This window comes from Dendronephthya gigantea, unplaced genomic scaffold, assembly GCF_004324835.1.
Source record: "Dendronephthya gigantea isolate DGI-Jeju-01 unplaced genomic scaffold, DenGig_1.0 000056F, whole genome shotgun sequence".
NCBI classification, from domain to species: Eukaryota; Metazoa; Cnidaria; class Anthozoa; order Malacalcyonacea; family Nephtheidae; genus Dendronephthya; species Dendronephthya gigantea.
Genome location: NW_021163066.1, coordinates 573449 through 589474, shown reverse-complemented (window position 1 = coordinate 589474; position 16026 = coordinate 573449). Strand labels below are relative to the sequence as shown.

At 38.3% G+C, this 16026-nt stretch overlaps 1 protein-coding gene and 1 long non-coding RNA gene across 2 annotated transcripts; one reads left to right on the top strand and one right to left on the bottom strand.

The window, feature by feature from the left end:
- Positions 1-301: 301 nt before the first annotated feature.
- On the top strand, positions 302-12665 carry LOC114529293. Its single transcript, XM_028551050.1, has 17 exons — positions 302-472; positions 2654-3193; positions 3406-3606; positions 3704-5502; positions 5793-5961; positions 6251-6478; positions 6994-7482; positions 7765-8127; positions 8390-8638; positions 8736-9017; positions 9382-9657; positions 10027-10308; positions 10607-10879; positions 11051-11166; positions 11335-11464; positions 11667-11945; positions 12067-12665. The coding sequence occupies exons 1-17, from the start codon at positions 385-387 to the stop codon at positions 12360-12362; spliced, it is 6060 nt and encodes a 2019-aa protein (XP_028406851.1). The 5' UTR covers positions 302-384; the 3' UTR covers positions 12363-12665.
- A 1030-nt stretch (positions 12666-13695) lies between these two features.
- LOC114529454 lies at positions 13696-15116 on the bottom strand. The gene is made up of 3 exons (XR_003687623.1): positions 14913-15116; positions 14545-14706; positions 13696-14345 (listed from the first exon to the last, which is right to left on the bottom strand). It is a non-coding gene; the product is annotated as an uncharacterized LOC114529454 (long non-coding RNA).
- Between the last annotated feature and the right edge of the window lie 910 nt (positions 15117-16026).

The window sequence follows — 16026 nt, the reverse complement described above, 5'->3', positions numbered from 1 at the left end:
TCATAAATCATAATCATTTTATTACAATACAAACGGTTTCATATTTCCTGGTTGACACAAATTTCCAAATATTCGAGTGCTTTGTACATTTTGTTTTGGGAAAAAACGCTGGCATCTATAAAATAGTTCATTAATATGAGTGAAATTACTGTCAAACGTACTTTAACACGACGACTTTATTCCGGTTAGAAACGGAACTCTGGTTTGTTTAGTTTTGTGTCGAAAGCGTGTGTCGTTCACCGGGAACACGTGGTATCAATCGTGGCAACGTTTGTCTCCAGCACACCGCAATTGACGAAAACTAATGACCAGTGAGTATAAAATCACCGTAATCTTTAAATCTGCTTTTTAAGCTTTCTTACTCCGGGTGAACCTCAATCGAGGATGGTGATCATGACTGGCGTGTTCATCTGGATGGTGTTTGGTGGAATCTTCGCTGGATTCAAACCCGTTTTCACGGCCAGCTGTTGTGGTAAGTTATCGTATAAACATTCTATTTCTGGGTGCTCTTTATAAAACCGTCTCGCTAAAGCCGTTAACCATTTTGAATTTGGGGTGCGAAATAAAAGTAGCAACTTCGGAGATTGGTAGAAATTAAATACGTATGTTATATTAGCGGTATTTACGTTTGGTATTCCATAGGTTTGGTAAGTATATATATGTGGGATAGTGGTGCTTTTGTAGGCCCTAATTATAAGTTTGACCTCGACTCGACCAAATAAATGCGCCCGAAGTGAAATATTTGCGTGTAATTTGCAGATATTGCGAAAATGTGGTCATTCTGAATCGTGTTATGGGTAAAATAAACGAGAAAACAAACGCAATTAGTCGCACGCTCTTAATTCGCACCTCATTAGAATGATCACGCATTAACATATTTCCCGATTTCATGGGGGTATATTTGAGGATGTTTATTCTGACGTAATCACGGACGATTTTTGTTTTTTGTTCTTTCCCTCTATATGAAAATAACCAAGCTCTTGTGCTTACGAAGGCTTGTGTTTATACTAAATAGTAACTACCTTCAGTTATTAAATTTTACGTGATATATCTTTAGACTTTAGGATACTTATTATTTGATACAGTTTCCCCGTTAAAAACAGTTAAATATGCACGAATATACCACTTTTTAAGTTTGAAATAGATGATGAAGTATGTTAGCGTTTCGTTCTAGTAATCTGATAATAACAAACTCAGAATACATCTGATTATCGCCGAAATTTATGGCGCGCCTTCGGGCTGACAGACGCCTGAAAAGTATCTATAATTGATTGGATTTAAATGAAAGTCAGACATATGTAATATGTTGTATCATTTGACAGTTCCAATTGCGTTTTCCTAATCGGGCTAAGATTCGTAAACAAGACCCCTCATGAGACAAACTAACTCAAATATGTTTACATTACCATGGCTTGCACAACACGTATATTAATTCGAAACAATTGATACAAAAAAATTGCAATTTTGATGTCACAAAAAATTTCATCGGAGAAAAAAATAGAACCTATGAATGTAACAATGTTTGTAAACATATAGACGGCAGCCTCCGACCAGAAACATTTGAAACTAGAAAAGTTGGGAAAATTTTTATGGAATTTTACAAAAATTTGGGCAATTTTCAGGAAAGTCGGCAATTTGTACTCGTGAGTCGGGATCTTTCAAAACATTAAAAAGTTTTAGCCGCGCTCGGCGCTCCTCTAATATGATTGAATAAGAAGAGAATTAAAAATGTTAACACGTTGAATTACGATAGGTGCATTTTGAATTTGGCCTATTTTGGGTTGTATTCTAAGACAGGTCTGTCATTCACATCCGTAGAGGAGTAAGATTCTGCGTAATTGTTGCACGTTCCCCCACTGCGCTCTTGAAAGCCCTACGTATAAAGCTTGGTTTTATTACTAATCTAATTGTAATTCCACTTCAGTAATTTTATACTTAATAACGCCTACTCTAGATCGATTTTAAGCTCGTATAGTTTTACTTTACCGATTCTCAGCAGGAGATTGGATTGAGATACTTCCTTGTCACGTCTCTTTTCACACACTACCAACTGGGCTGCAAAATTTTCCTAAAAGGCTAAAATATGAGCATTTTCAGTCTAAAATGCGCCCAAGAAATGTCTGAGAGTTACTTTTCATTCCACTTTTAAAGTGAAAAGCTTCGTATTTTTGTGAACACTGCATGTGTATACTTTCTTTGCTGTTTGCATATACGAACTATTAACGAAAAAATACTCAAAAAATAACATCATCCTCGAAACTCAAGATTTGAGTTATTAAACACACAATTAGACGCAGTATTCTGAAGATATTTTGACTTTTTAAAATCATTGTCAAACCTGCATGTATAAATTTCGAAACATCATCAGAATTTAGCGTGTTGTGTGTTTAACAACTCAAATCTTGACTGAGTTTGTACGATATGATATTATTCGGAGTATGTTCGTTTTATATTCCATCCTGTGAAGGATTTTACGATGAAATACGGATAAGATTGACTCTTAATTCCTTCGAAATAACGTATTTTATCGATATTTTAAACCCCTGTGTTCAAAAATAACGAAAAAAAACGTGGTGGAGCTTATCTAAAGTCATCATCCCTAATACGGATACTCGCAAACTGTATGATCCAATTTATCCTCGTATTCTTTCAGAGAACTCCGGTTGTGCCAGAGAGGCGAACTCTGCTATGACGTCTTCTCGCAAGGAATCCTGTAATCTTTACAAAGGCTACTGTGTTAGCAAATGTCCCATTGGATATTATTCAAAAGACAACAAATGTTCAAGTTGTCATTCTCCGTGTTCATCCTGCAGCAAGGATCGATGTCTTAGCTGCAAGGATTCGAAATTTCTATCAAAACATGGAATATGTGGACCTGATTGTCCTCAAGATGCAAAACTTGCAAAAAATTCAAGTAGTCCCAGGGTGCGACTTGTTGCAGGGCGGTCAAGTTTGGAGGGTGTTGTTGAGGTCTATCATGATGGAGTGTGGGGAACAATTTGTGCAGATGGCTGGACCGATAGCAATGCAGATGTCATTTGCAAGGAATTGAACCTAGGAGCAGTTATGGAGTCCAAAATCATCCATGAAGACAGGTTTACGAGGAACGATAGCTACAGGGAAGATAGAATTTGGCTGAGTGCTGTCCAATGCAGAGGAACAGAATCTTCAATTTTCAATTGTGATCATGCAGGTAACTTTATATGGTGAATGTTTGACCCTTGAAGTATTATTACCCCTCATCCCCTTTCGATATTCCTTTTATTCCCCTCAACATCCCCTGAGACTCCTTCACTACCCCAACTACTGTGTAGTAGTTTGTCCATTCTAATATTACAGTTAAAAATATTCCTCACGGCTCACCCCACTCTCGTTATAAGATTCATGTTAAGTTTTCCCTCTCAGAGTGGGGTGAGAATTCCTGCAGTCATTTGGAAGATGTTGGCATACGGTGCAGTGGACCTGACTCAAGCAGAAGATGTGTTACTTCATGTGGCGATGGTTATTTTGCATCAAAGGGAAAGTGTTTTGAATGTCCTCTGGACTGTAAGACATGCACTTCATTTGACAAATGTTTCAGTTGTAATGAAAGGAGATTTTTAGAAGGTATACAAAATAATGCTTATTTCTATCGAAATCGATCTATCAACACTGATGATATTGCCATGATAGATTGATCGTCACCTCGTATCCTCATTTCTAGGAGACTCGTGTGTCGCGAAATGCGAGCCAGGCACCTTTGGTGACAGCAAAACTCTCACATGCAAACAGTGTCCATACGAATGCAAGACGTGCAACGAGACAGCGCAGGGTCCAACGTGCACAAGCTGCAACTCAGACAAACAGGAGATGTTTTTGTATGGTGGCGAGTGTGTAAATCAGTGCCCTGAGGGAGTTGGATATGTAAAATATCTTCGTTTATCTGGAAACTATAGTTCACCGTACATGGGCGTACTTCAAATGATATATGCAGGTGTATGGCGCTCTGTATGTGACTATTACTTCAGTCGGAACACAGCGAGAGTATTCTGTCGCGAGCTTGGTTACGGTGAGCCGATCTCGTTCACATTTACAGCGATTACCCGATATATCGGGGCACCTCTCAATCTTTATTGTTATGGAGACGAAAGGAGCTTCACTGATTGTTACCAATCAGATTGGTTCCACTCTTGGTGTTCTAATCGATATGGAATTCAGTTATCCTGTCAGCCACCGGGTAACCCTCATAAAGTTCCAGAAAACAAATGTTTGAAACAATGTCCAGATGGAACCTTCCATAACAAGCAAAATCATTGTGGATTATGCAATCGCAAGTGCCTGACTTGTGCCAATGGCCCTGAAAACTGTTTAAAGTGTAGAAAACCCCGCTTTCTTCTAGGTACAACATGTGTAAGAACTTGTCCTGATGGTACCTACCCTAATACCACGGTTCGTGCTTGTCTACCATGCAATAAAGAATGCATGACTTGTGACGGTCGACCAGATGTATGTCTTTCCTGTGTACCACCCTTAGTCCAAAAGGGATCTTATTGTGGTAAAAAGTGTCCTGGCGGTACGTACCAAAAGGAATACACTTGTGTAGAGAACTGTGGGTTGTGGCATTATCATGGAAAAGACAAAATGTGCCATACATGCCCGCCGAATTGTATCATGTGTAGTTCGGACGGTAAGTGCAAAGCATGTAAAAATGGTTTGGTCTTTACAAAAGATGGGAAATGCAACACGAGCTGCCCACGTGGACAATATTCAACGCCAGTAGAACCAGCATCTGTGGGTATCGACATGAAGTTGAGGTTAAGAAGTGTTGAAGGTTTGAAATACAAAGGACGGTTGGAGATCAAGCATCAGGGTGTTTGGGGGAGCATATGTGACGACGGATGGAGTTATAAAAATGCACTGGTCGCATGTCGACAGCTCCTGCTGGGACCTCCAGTTCAAACTGTATATCTCCGCTACGAAAGTTTTAAAAAGTTGAATATTTCGACGATTTGGCTTGATCAAGTTTATTGCAAGGAAATTAAAGACAGCCTTGATGAATGCGAACGTCTTCCGTGGGGTCATCATGACTGCTCCCACTATGAAGATGTTCATATTGAATGTTCTCCTCCTGGGGTCTCAAGATGCGACGTGGAATGTCCGCCTGCTTACTTTACTCATGGCTCAAGCTGTTTACCTTGTTCTTCTAATTGTTTAAACTGTACTTCTGCTAATAAATGTTCTTTGTGTAAGGAAGGGTCCTTTCTTGCTAACGATAGTTCGTGTGTTAAAAAATGTCCACCAGGATTTTATGCAAATGACAAAAAACATTGCAAAGCGTGTCATTCAAGTTGCTGGACATGTAATGGGAAGCTGGAAACACAGTGCACCTCGTGTAAACCACCTAAGTTGCTTCTAAACGATAATGTGTGTGTCTCGAGTTGTCCTAAAGGATATTATAAGAAAGGTGTTAACCCTACCACAGAGTTGCAATGGAAGGTTGGACCATATGAAGGGGTTGTTATGGTATGCATGTAATTTTGATTTCTCTCTCAGTTGATTGAGTTAAGCATGGTTAGATCATGCAGAGGTGGTACATGTTCTTGAATGTGAGCTACCTTAAAGTGATCTGATGTTGTACAGAACTCATGTGAGTAGAGTTAAGTCTCTCCTGTGTTCTCTCTCAGTTGACTGAGTTAAGCATGGTTAGATCATGCAAGGTGGTACATGTTCTTGAACGACAGCTACCTTAACAACGCCGGAGAGGAATGATCTGTGTTGTCTCAATCCTGATAACTGCTCTTCTTTGTTACTAGACGACAAGAAAAGGAAGAAGAGGATTGGTCTGCGATTATCATTTGAATATTGAAACAGGCAATGTTGTTTGTAAGGAACTTGATATGGGAAAAGCTGAAGAAGTTTACGCAAAACCCATGTACAGTTATCACTCTATTCCAGTGGTGTTAAAATATCCTTATTGCATTGGTAAGGTTCTCAAGGTGGTAGTTAAACAAGCATTGTTGATAGAAAGAAATTGTAACCTCTAGTTCCAAAATAGAGTGCTCTTATTTGTTTCCAAAGCCTAGTTTATTAGTGTGCATGTATATTTAACAACGAAATCATTATACCCATTGTTTTAAAGATCATTGCTCACTCTCAAGTGAGAAGGGTACTTTCAGTTTAACTTCTGGCATGTTTCCCTTGTTATTCTATGATTTTCTTTCTGTATTTGCACCAGTTTTGAGTTTTAAATTAATTTCTATCCTTGATATAGGCACCGAAAGTTTGATATCACAGTGCCGACGGCTCAGTTACTACTATTGTTCCAGGGGAAGTATTTTAGCTGTTAAATGCAGCGGCCCGGACTTGTCTAGAGTGTGTATAAACAGATGTCCCACCCAGAGTAATTTCTACATAACGGACAAGAATTCCTGTGAACATTGTTCAGAAAACTGCCTACGATGCGAGAAAAATGCCACCAATTGTACAGCATGTGCCCAAGGTTTGAGTTGTTTTCATTATTTTTGGTGATGGTGATGTTATGGTTAAGGTGCTGATGACTGTAGTGTTGGTGGTGTTGAAACTGGTGATGGTACTGGTTGTGCTGTTAGTGGTAATGATGGTGTGGTTGTCATAGTGAAGAAAGTGTCAATGGTGTCAATGAAGATAGGAATAGTTATAGTGTTTATAGTGATATAGAGATGGTGGTTGTTAGTGTAAAGATAATAATTTAGTCATTGGTGATTGCACTCGTAATAGTGAAATAATATTGGTAAATATATTGATAGTTATTATGATTGTGGTTGTACTGGAGAGTTTGAAGTCATAGTAACTAATGATGGTTGACGTAATGCTGATGTTAGGACTGGTAGGATGACCATATAGCGAAGATGATGCGCGGTATATGTGATGGTAATGCATGGTGAAAACATTAAGATTGACCATGGTTGAACTTTTATCTTGGTATCATTTAAGACTCACCCTGAGAAAACTGAGAAATATTTATACATTTTTTAGGTTTGCTTTTAACCTGGGACAACAAATGTGTCTCGTATTGTCCCGAAGGAACGTTTTTTAAGGCTGGTAGATGTGAAAAATGTGACGATGAATGTCTTGCTTGTCACCAGAATAAGCAAAATTGTATTGTGTGTGCTGATGGCAAATACGCATTTGAAGGTGGCAACTGCTATGATGATTGTCATGGAGTTGGATATCGAAGGAAGGGTTCACCTTTTGTAAGGTTGTCGCCATACCCTGATTGGCTTCGTCCTAAATCAAACGCCTCACGGGGAGTAGTCGAGATGTTTGTGGATGACAATTGGTTTCCAGTGTGTGGTATCAACTGGGACCTACGAACCGCTGCATTGGCATGTCGTGATCTGGGATATGGTGACCCAATCAAAGTATATTCTTGGGGCTATTATCTAGATAGTTACATGCCAATTGATCATCTGAAGGTATTGAATTGCAGTGGTGAGGAGAAAACATTGAGGGACTGTCTTACAAGTAGGTATCCATGCAGCTCTTTATCCAAATCACGAATTTCGTTCGAAAAAACCCCCAGAAAATTCGTCATAACAAACTACAAAAGAATGCCAATATATTTTTAAAACCATTATAGAATATCTTAAGCCTGTGCTCTTGCGGTTCTCGTTGTGTAAGATTTAGGTATCACGTATTGTCCTACGTAAAGAATCCCAGTTTATTGATGATAATGTAATCCAATGTTTTATACTTGAAAATTATGGAAAGAAGACCTAATACCAATTATTTTAATTTTATTTGTAGTTGGTTCCTGTGATTATTACAGATTTGCTGCTGTTTTTTGCAGCCGGGCAACACCGAAAAAAGAATGCGTCAAGATTAAGAATCCTTTGGATTGTGGAGCAGGCTTCTTTGTGAATAATACGAAAAGGGAATGTCTAGCTTGCTCCAGTGACTGCGTTACGTGCTCAGGCACCGCCAGTCATTGTACTTCATGTAACTATACGCATGTCTTGCACGGTTCAAAATGCCTCGAAGAATGTCCTGATGGATATTATATTGATCTGGAGGTGAAAACATGCAAACGATGTAGTGATAGGTGCAAGACGTGTCTTGATGGAGTAAGCAACGATAAATGTTCATCCTGCAATAAACCTTATTTCCTGCGTAAGTAATAGTGAAAAACTGAATGGAAAGATGTGCGGTTTGAGGCGAGATAGAATAAAGGTGGGGGAGGGAGGAAGGAAGAATGAATGGAAAGAGGAAGATAGGTGGATATAAAAGAAGGGTGTAGAGGAAGGAAGAATGAATGGAACAGGGGAGACAGGGTAGAAAAAAATAGAAAAGGGAGGAAGTAAGTACAATGGGATATAAGAATGAATAATAGGCGATCATTCATCATAAACGATGAAAATAATGATCATTTTAGGCGACACTTCCTGTGTGGACACATGTTATCCTGATCGTACCTTAAAAGACCTCGAGCAAGGACAGGAGTCCTCTCGAAGGGTTCGTTTGATGAATGGTTCAAACCCAGAAGAAGGTTTTCTCCAGTTCAAAATGGATGATGGTGAATGGGTAGATGTTTGTTATGCTCGTTTTTATGCACTTAATCTTGCGTGTCAAGAACTAGGCTTCCAGAGTGGTCTTCGCGTTGAGCATAAATACGGTGATAATCGTAAGTCGAGAAATTTAGATACACGAATATACAGCAATATCAATGCAAAAAAAGGAATACTTCTGATCTAACATGACGATATTTTTTCACTCTATAGCTCCCAAGGTAGTTTCAGCATCGTGTGATTTTTATCATGGTTACGTAAAAGATTGTTCAATAGAAGAAAATAACTGGTGCAACTCGCGATCTTTTATTGTTTGCTCCAGTAAACCACTGGACAAACGTGTTTGTCGAAAAGAGAATCCGGTTCCATGTTCGGCGACAGCCTGTTCCTATCAAGCACCGTGCGTTAATGGAGATGACACCGTTATCCCAAAAGGTCATTCTTATTGCAGGAGTTGTGGTCAAGATTCCTATGGCGATGGTGATAATTGTACAGGTATGGTGTATACCCTATTCTCTGGGCTCTTGTACCTTGCAAATACAACGAGATTATCGAAGACGTTGGCGTTTCGTTAGCTCTTTATTAGAAATCTGCGACGGTAGCAGCGCCCGTTTAGTCAACAGGGGTAGAATATAAAGGTCTGTTCGCACGATCCAATTTTGTTGGATCCAATTCACTTCTGATGGATGTTTTATAGTCTGTTGTCTTGTAATGTACATCAGCAGCAAATCCACTGAAGCCAATGCACGACGGCTTCATCAATAATCGACTATATTCCATACGTCAAAAGTGATTTGGATCGTGTGAACAGACCTTTAGCTGAAATGATTCTAACTTATTGCTTTCATTTCAATTTTAGCAATCTCTAAATTCGTGCCTTCAGTATCTGACCCTTATAGAGAAAGGGTCATAATTCACGGAAAACACAAAACTTACTTTTATTGTTATGATCGTTTCGCACATGCCAATCGCTACAGCTGGTATAAAGATGGAGAACAACTTGATCTATCTGATCATAGTTATTATGGTTCTGTTGCTTTGTCATTTGTCCATTTTCGAGATGCTGGTATTTACACATGCGTTTTGCGCACATCTGTTGGCTCGGCCACAGTAACTTATAATGTCACCGTTAAAGGTAAGGATGGTATAGAAAATACCGTGTCTCTTTGTACAGTTGAGATCACGACACAGTGCCGCCTTGTTAGAGTTTCGTTGATGATCTGATGGTGTCCATCATGAGTATCAAGTATCAACTCTACTCGCATGAGTTCTGTACAACATCAGATCACTTTAAGGTAGCTCTCATTCAAGAACATGTACCACCTCTGCATAATCTAACCATGCTTAACTCAATCAACTGAGAGAGAACACAGGAGAGACTTAACTCTACTCACATGAGTTCTGTACAACATCAGATCACTTCAAGATGCATGGCCTAAACATACTCAATTCAGCAAAAAGTAAACGTTAGTTGCCCTAGGCTAACTCATTCAACATTTTTCAGGTCCACCGATAATCGAAAGCGCCAGCGATATTGTGGAAATTTTGGTTGGTGACTCAGTCATCCTGGAGTGTGACGTTTTCGCACACCCCCCGGCTAATATCACCTGGGCATTTAATAATATTACTTTGAATGAAAATAACACTAGGGACGGAGGGGCGAGGGTCTTAGTAAATCGTTCTTTGTGGATAAATCAGTCTATTGCCGAAGACGCTGGAAATTATTCGTGTATTGCCAAGAATTCGTTTGGGAGAACTGTCCGAATAATCAGACTTCGAGTTGGAGGTAATTTGTCTTTTGAACCGTGCACTTGAAACGGAAAACTCACTATAAAAATCAACATATTTTTGAACAGATAATATCTGAGACCTCATTTACGACTACTTTTGAAATAAAACTTCTTTTCTTTTTCATTTGAATAATGGATGAAATGAGCAAATAGGGCGTGGTAAAACTCAAACAGGCGAACTTAATCTTACAACCTTACTTAATCTTATTAAGTTGATCAAACTTAATCTTACAATCTTACTTAATCTTAATAAGTGGATCGAACTTGATCTTAATCTTGTTTCTTTCATTCCAGAGGAATTAAGATTTGAGAAAAGAGCCAATACTGTTGTTGTTTCAAAAGGGGGGAGTGCTACGTTAACTTGTCTGCCTCACGAGTCAGATTCATCCTGGTCAATAATTTGGCGTCGCGATGGCAAGACACTGAAAACAGATGGTCGTTATAAAGTACTGGATGGTTCGCTGACTATCTATAATGTTAACAGCGAAAGTTGTGGAGAGTATTATTGCGTAGCAAAGGATGCAAGCTCGATTATTACCAGCGTAGGGACGGTGGTGATTAAAGATGGTGAGTTATACAGGTCCTTCATTGACTAATTTGTTTGCCTGTCATTTGTTACTTTAGGAGTAAAAATATATTAACCCTTACTGGATAGCTCTATCAGTTCTTCCTAGACGTCCAGTAAGGACCATCCCTACTTTACATCCCTATTTCTGAATTATTATTCAATCCTTTTAGATCCCCCATGTATCCACACGCGACCTCAAAACCTTCATCTGGAGGATGGAATGTTTGCAAGATTTTACTGCGCAGCCAGTGGTGAACCAACACCACAGATATTCTGGCAAAATGAGGTATGAAAACATCTGTGAACCCTGGATGTCATAGAGCAGCGTTCTTGTCCAAATCTCCCTCCATAGAAATCCCCATTCATCTGATAACTCCTTGAGTGACCAACTCACTGTTCGTTCTTCATATTTTTCTTTCATTTTTCAACATTGCATTGCCTTTATGATCTGCAGACCAAAGCCAGCAATGTTTTTGAGATCAAGAAAGTTGACATATCTCACGTTGGTGTCTACAAATGTTCAGCTCGAAGCGGGGATAAATTCAACGAGGCTTTTGCTTTTCTCAGCGTTAATGATTATCACGGTAAGTGGATTCTTGCATCTGTCATTTGAAATCTCTATTGTTCTTGAAATACGATATGAAAAAAGGGAATTCCCTGTCAAACCAAGCAAGCCACCGAGAGAAACTATTCGCAAACGTCCTCCCTCTGAAACAGACCCAAATCTCTTGCTTAGCTTTCCAAATTGTACCTCTCAGAATACGACATACAATTGTGTCATTTCAGCTTGTCCGTATATTTTCAAAAAACCGAAGAGCACGTCAGCGACATTCGGCGAGAAAGCGACATTTTATTGCGATGGCGTGGCAGAGTCCAGCGTGACCATTGTCTGGTATCGTAATGGTAATCGTATTATAAGTGGTGGTGGTAAATATACGATTGAAAATGATGGGAGAAAGTTGACTGTGGACAATGTGAATGAGGATGATCTTGGAGGATATATATGTATTGTCAGTGATGAAAATAACCATGCAAGTGCAAAAGCTTTTCTCAGTTCTCTCCATGGTAAGATTTGCTATTTCGTATTGTGTTTATTTTTCTGTTTCTTTAGTTGTTAGGACATTGTTATTAATTAGAAAATTTGACACAAAATATAACTAGAAACAACTGTCATGATCTTTTACAGTTGGGGCATTGAAGGATAACAGTCGCTCATCTTCAAACACAGCAGGGATAATCATTGGCGTCCTTTCATGTATCCTGGTGATCCTAACGGTCCTATTTTTCCTCCATCGTTATTGTCGCCATGGAAGCACGCCGGTTGACGTCATCAATGATGTCAGACGGAAGACCATGTCTCGATTCCAGTCCCTGAACTCTCACACGGTGATGCATTACGATACATCAGCGTTGGTTGACGATAGTGACGATGAAGAGCGTTGTGACGCTAACGTTGCGAATCCATTTGCAAGAGATCAGTGAGAAATGGCGTTTCAGGTTGGTAACTATGTCTGATGAAACTACTGATCTCATATAATAAGCTCGATAATTATTATCAGATCAAAGTGAGTGGGTTTAAACTTACCAATATTTAAGTCTTTTAAGAGAAATTATCCTCTACTTTGATGAAACATTGCCAGTATTAAGTAACTGGTGTAGAGTTAGCACCATTTTGCTAGAATTTTTTGTTCAAAGACAAAGTATTTTTCTGTTATGCATCCTTGAGGCGAATATATATATACATGAATTTAAAATTTTGAATTTTAATGTAAAGTATTTTAAGTATTAGCGATGAAAGAACTTTTATTCTTTTAAAATTTCGTACAAAAATACAATAAGAAAAAAACTATTCCTGAGGTGGAATGAATGAATACTCGGATACAGATCATTTGCCTTCTGACAAATTCTGTCTAAACTATCCGGTTTATCCTTATATTGTACCGATCGACCAGCCCACGTTTCAAGTTGTTTGACAGTTTTCCGTAAAGCCTTTCAAATGAATTCCAGAAAATGAGTATAGAAATGGCATTCTTTGTCAATTTCATAAGTGAAATCGACCTTCGAATATTGTATGCCGTTCAGGAAACGTAGGTGTGATGCAGGATTTACGTAGATTTCAACTTCAATGCCGGATGTTCTTTGTTCGAGCGGTTCGAGGCATTTTTCATTGTCCGCATGACTTGAGACTTGAGAATTGACCGGTGTCCTTACCTCCTCCGCAGGCCCGTGTCCCGTGTTCGTGAGCGAAAATGTCTTTAAGAATTTAATCGGTTAAAATCAAAGATAAACTGCGAACAAAGCAGTAGCCAGCTGTTAAGCGCATATTGTCTAACGAAAAAGCAAACTTAGATAAAGAGTTGTTAAACCAACTCTTAATAAACTCACATAGCGAGCTAGTGCTAGGTCAAGCGGTCATGGGAATACAGAACTTACAGGAAATTGATTATTGTTTAGTGAACTCATCGGTTGCTGCAATACTTTCTTTCGTAAGTGTAAAACCTATATATAAAAATCTTGCACAGCTGTAGAGTTTTAACTGTAAGTTTACCCTAAATATGATCGTCCCATATATTATAGAGTATTCAAGAACTAATAGTAGGTTTAGGGTGTCTGTTTAACACTTGATATTTGGCAGGTTATAAAGATAAGCTATACCTCTTAGGTGAAACTCTACATAGGAATCTCACGTGAAATACGAGTGTTAGGAGATTATTTTTTGTAAGATGTTGATATTGAGAGGGGTGGGTGCATCGCACACCCGAAACTAATTTCATATATACAATTACAATTTTAATTAAATTGCGGGAGACCGGACGTACAACCCATTTTGAAATATCGTTATGTTTACCACATCACTTGGATATAACGTTTTAAATAAATTTATTTTGAGAGAAAATTCTCATACTTTCTTCATAGGTTTAAAACCTATGGACATAGAATTATTATTATTATTATTACTTAGATTTATATTGCGCGAGGTTCCATAGGAAGATGCTCACCTGCGCATAAATTGTACTCTAGTTATATAATAATACTTTGTACAAGGTATATACTGTATGTTAACAATTTTTCTACTAATCTAGTGTTTATAGCAAAGTTATTTGTCTGCTGAATAGTCTATTATATTAAGGTAATATTTACAAATAAGTTAGCAATTTGAGTTTCGTCTCGTCTAGATTTTTACAGTTCATTGCATTTCCTAAGTTTTAGTATTCACTCGCTGTATGAAGGAGTCTTTCCTCTAAGGAATATCGTCGTATCTCTTTAGAGCTAACTCCCTCGAGACGTTTGTCGAACATATGATGTACTTCTTATTTCGTACTGAAAAGATATTCTGCTCCTTTCCTTCGCTGCCTCCTTCTTTCTGTGTTCTTGTTCTGCAAACGTCAATATTTTGATCTTATACCGACAATGGCATTGCTTGTTGTTGTTTTTGTCGACCTGAACAGGAATGATACCGTCGACCTAAATAAAAGATTATCAGAAAGCTAAAGCAATTTGAACGTTGAGACTACATGATTGGTTTGTTACTAACAAGCAATTATTAGCTTGTTAATTATAGGAGATAATAATTTTGTTGGTCTATGAGCTTATTAAACTAATTTACTCATATCAGCTATTAGTAAATTAAAAAGCTGATATGTAAAGATACATGTATTCATACCATGTCCTCAGACACACCCGTCGTCTTAATTTGTTGCATGTGTGATTCGCATTGCTGACATATCTGCACGTTCGTCAAATCTTGCATTTCACTAAACATTCTCCGATAGTCTCTGAACATCAAACTCAAATATATCCCCATAACTTGTTCGAACTTTAGATTCTAGATCACAGGAATCAATGGATTTGTTGATAACACTAATGACTTTTGGCCCACTCACAAGATGGGCAAACGAACACACACGGTTAGAGCTACGGTGAAAGCTATTCTTATAGCTAAATGGTTGTGTCTTCGATTCATATGTATTTGCAACAAACATATATTAACCTTTCTTCTGAAATTTTCAGTTCGACAGAAAATTCACTTACACAGTATATGGCTTTTCCTCCTATATTACCAAACCAACCAGATCTGTTCTCTCGTTGACATGGAACGTACGAATGCAGAGTAATTTACGAGTCTCATTGATTTATTATGGGTGAAAAGGTTGCTTAAATATTCATTTCTAAGCCGGAATAACCGGAACTTGGTTTATATTACACGGGCGTTCTGTTTAGCATATCGAAAATTAAGTCCTTGAAAATTCTACGGTGTAAACATTGAATGTGAAAGTGGCGTTGATTGATCTCTTTTTGAAGTTAAGAGTCTGAGGACACCTTATATGAAGAATTTTCATTTTCACCTGATTTTCATTTTCAAATGCTATTTTTGTAACCGAACCCGTACGCCTGCATGCATGCCTAGCAGCGCTTATACTGCGTTGATATAATTGCTTTGAAGATGTATATTAATGAAATTACATGTTTTCATTGAGCTCATTCAAAAACCTTTTGAAATGCTTTGATTGAAACTGACTTTTTGTCAAGGTTTAAAGGACTTGGTCTGTTAGGATTCCAATGCAGTTAGTCTTCATTTGGCGCTTGAACGAAAGGACAACAGATGGTACTTAACCGCAGCGCATGATTTTTAAATGCACGTGATGAAATTAGCTTACATCAGACGTTGTTTGTTTTTAGTAGAAACACAAAGATAACATTGTTTCATCATATAAAATACTGTAGCAAATGTGGCAACCATCTGCCATATTTTTTGACTCAGAAGTGTTGGTTAGTTAATTTTTTGGTGATTCCGTGATTTACGTTGAACCTGCTAAACTCTGGCTAACCGGTTTTAGCGCGTTATATATGTTATACCGGATGAATTGGGCAAACCTGTTCCGGCTTAGCAAATACTTAAATCTTACTACTTCCCGGAACTGTAGTTTGTGTAAAACATTTGCACGTGTGATATTCTTGCTTGTTTCCATTCACGATGATTTCGTAAGTGAAATACTAATTTTAGATCAATACATCATGATTGTACTCGCTGAGTTTCTGATCAACTTAACAAATGGGTCATGCGAACAACGGTATCTTTTTGTAACTTCAAGTAGGAGTCACCGCAAGTAATGGTAAATTCCCTGTCTCCGAACAGTTCAGTCGA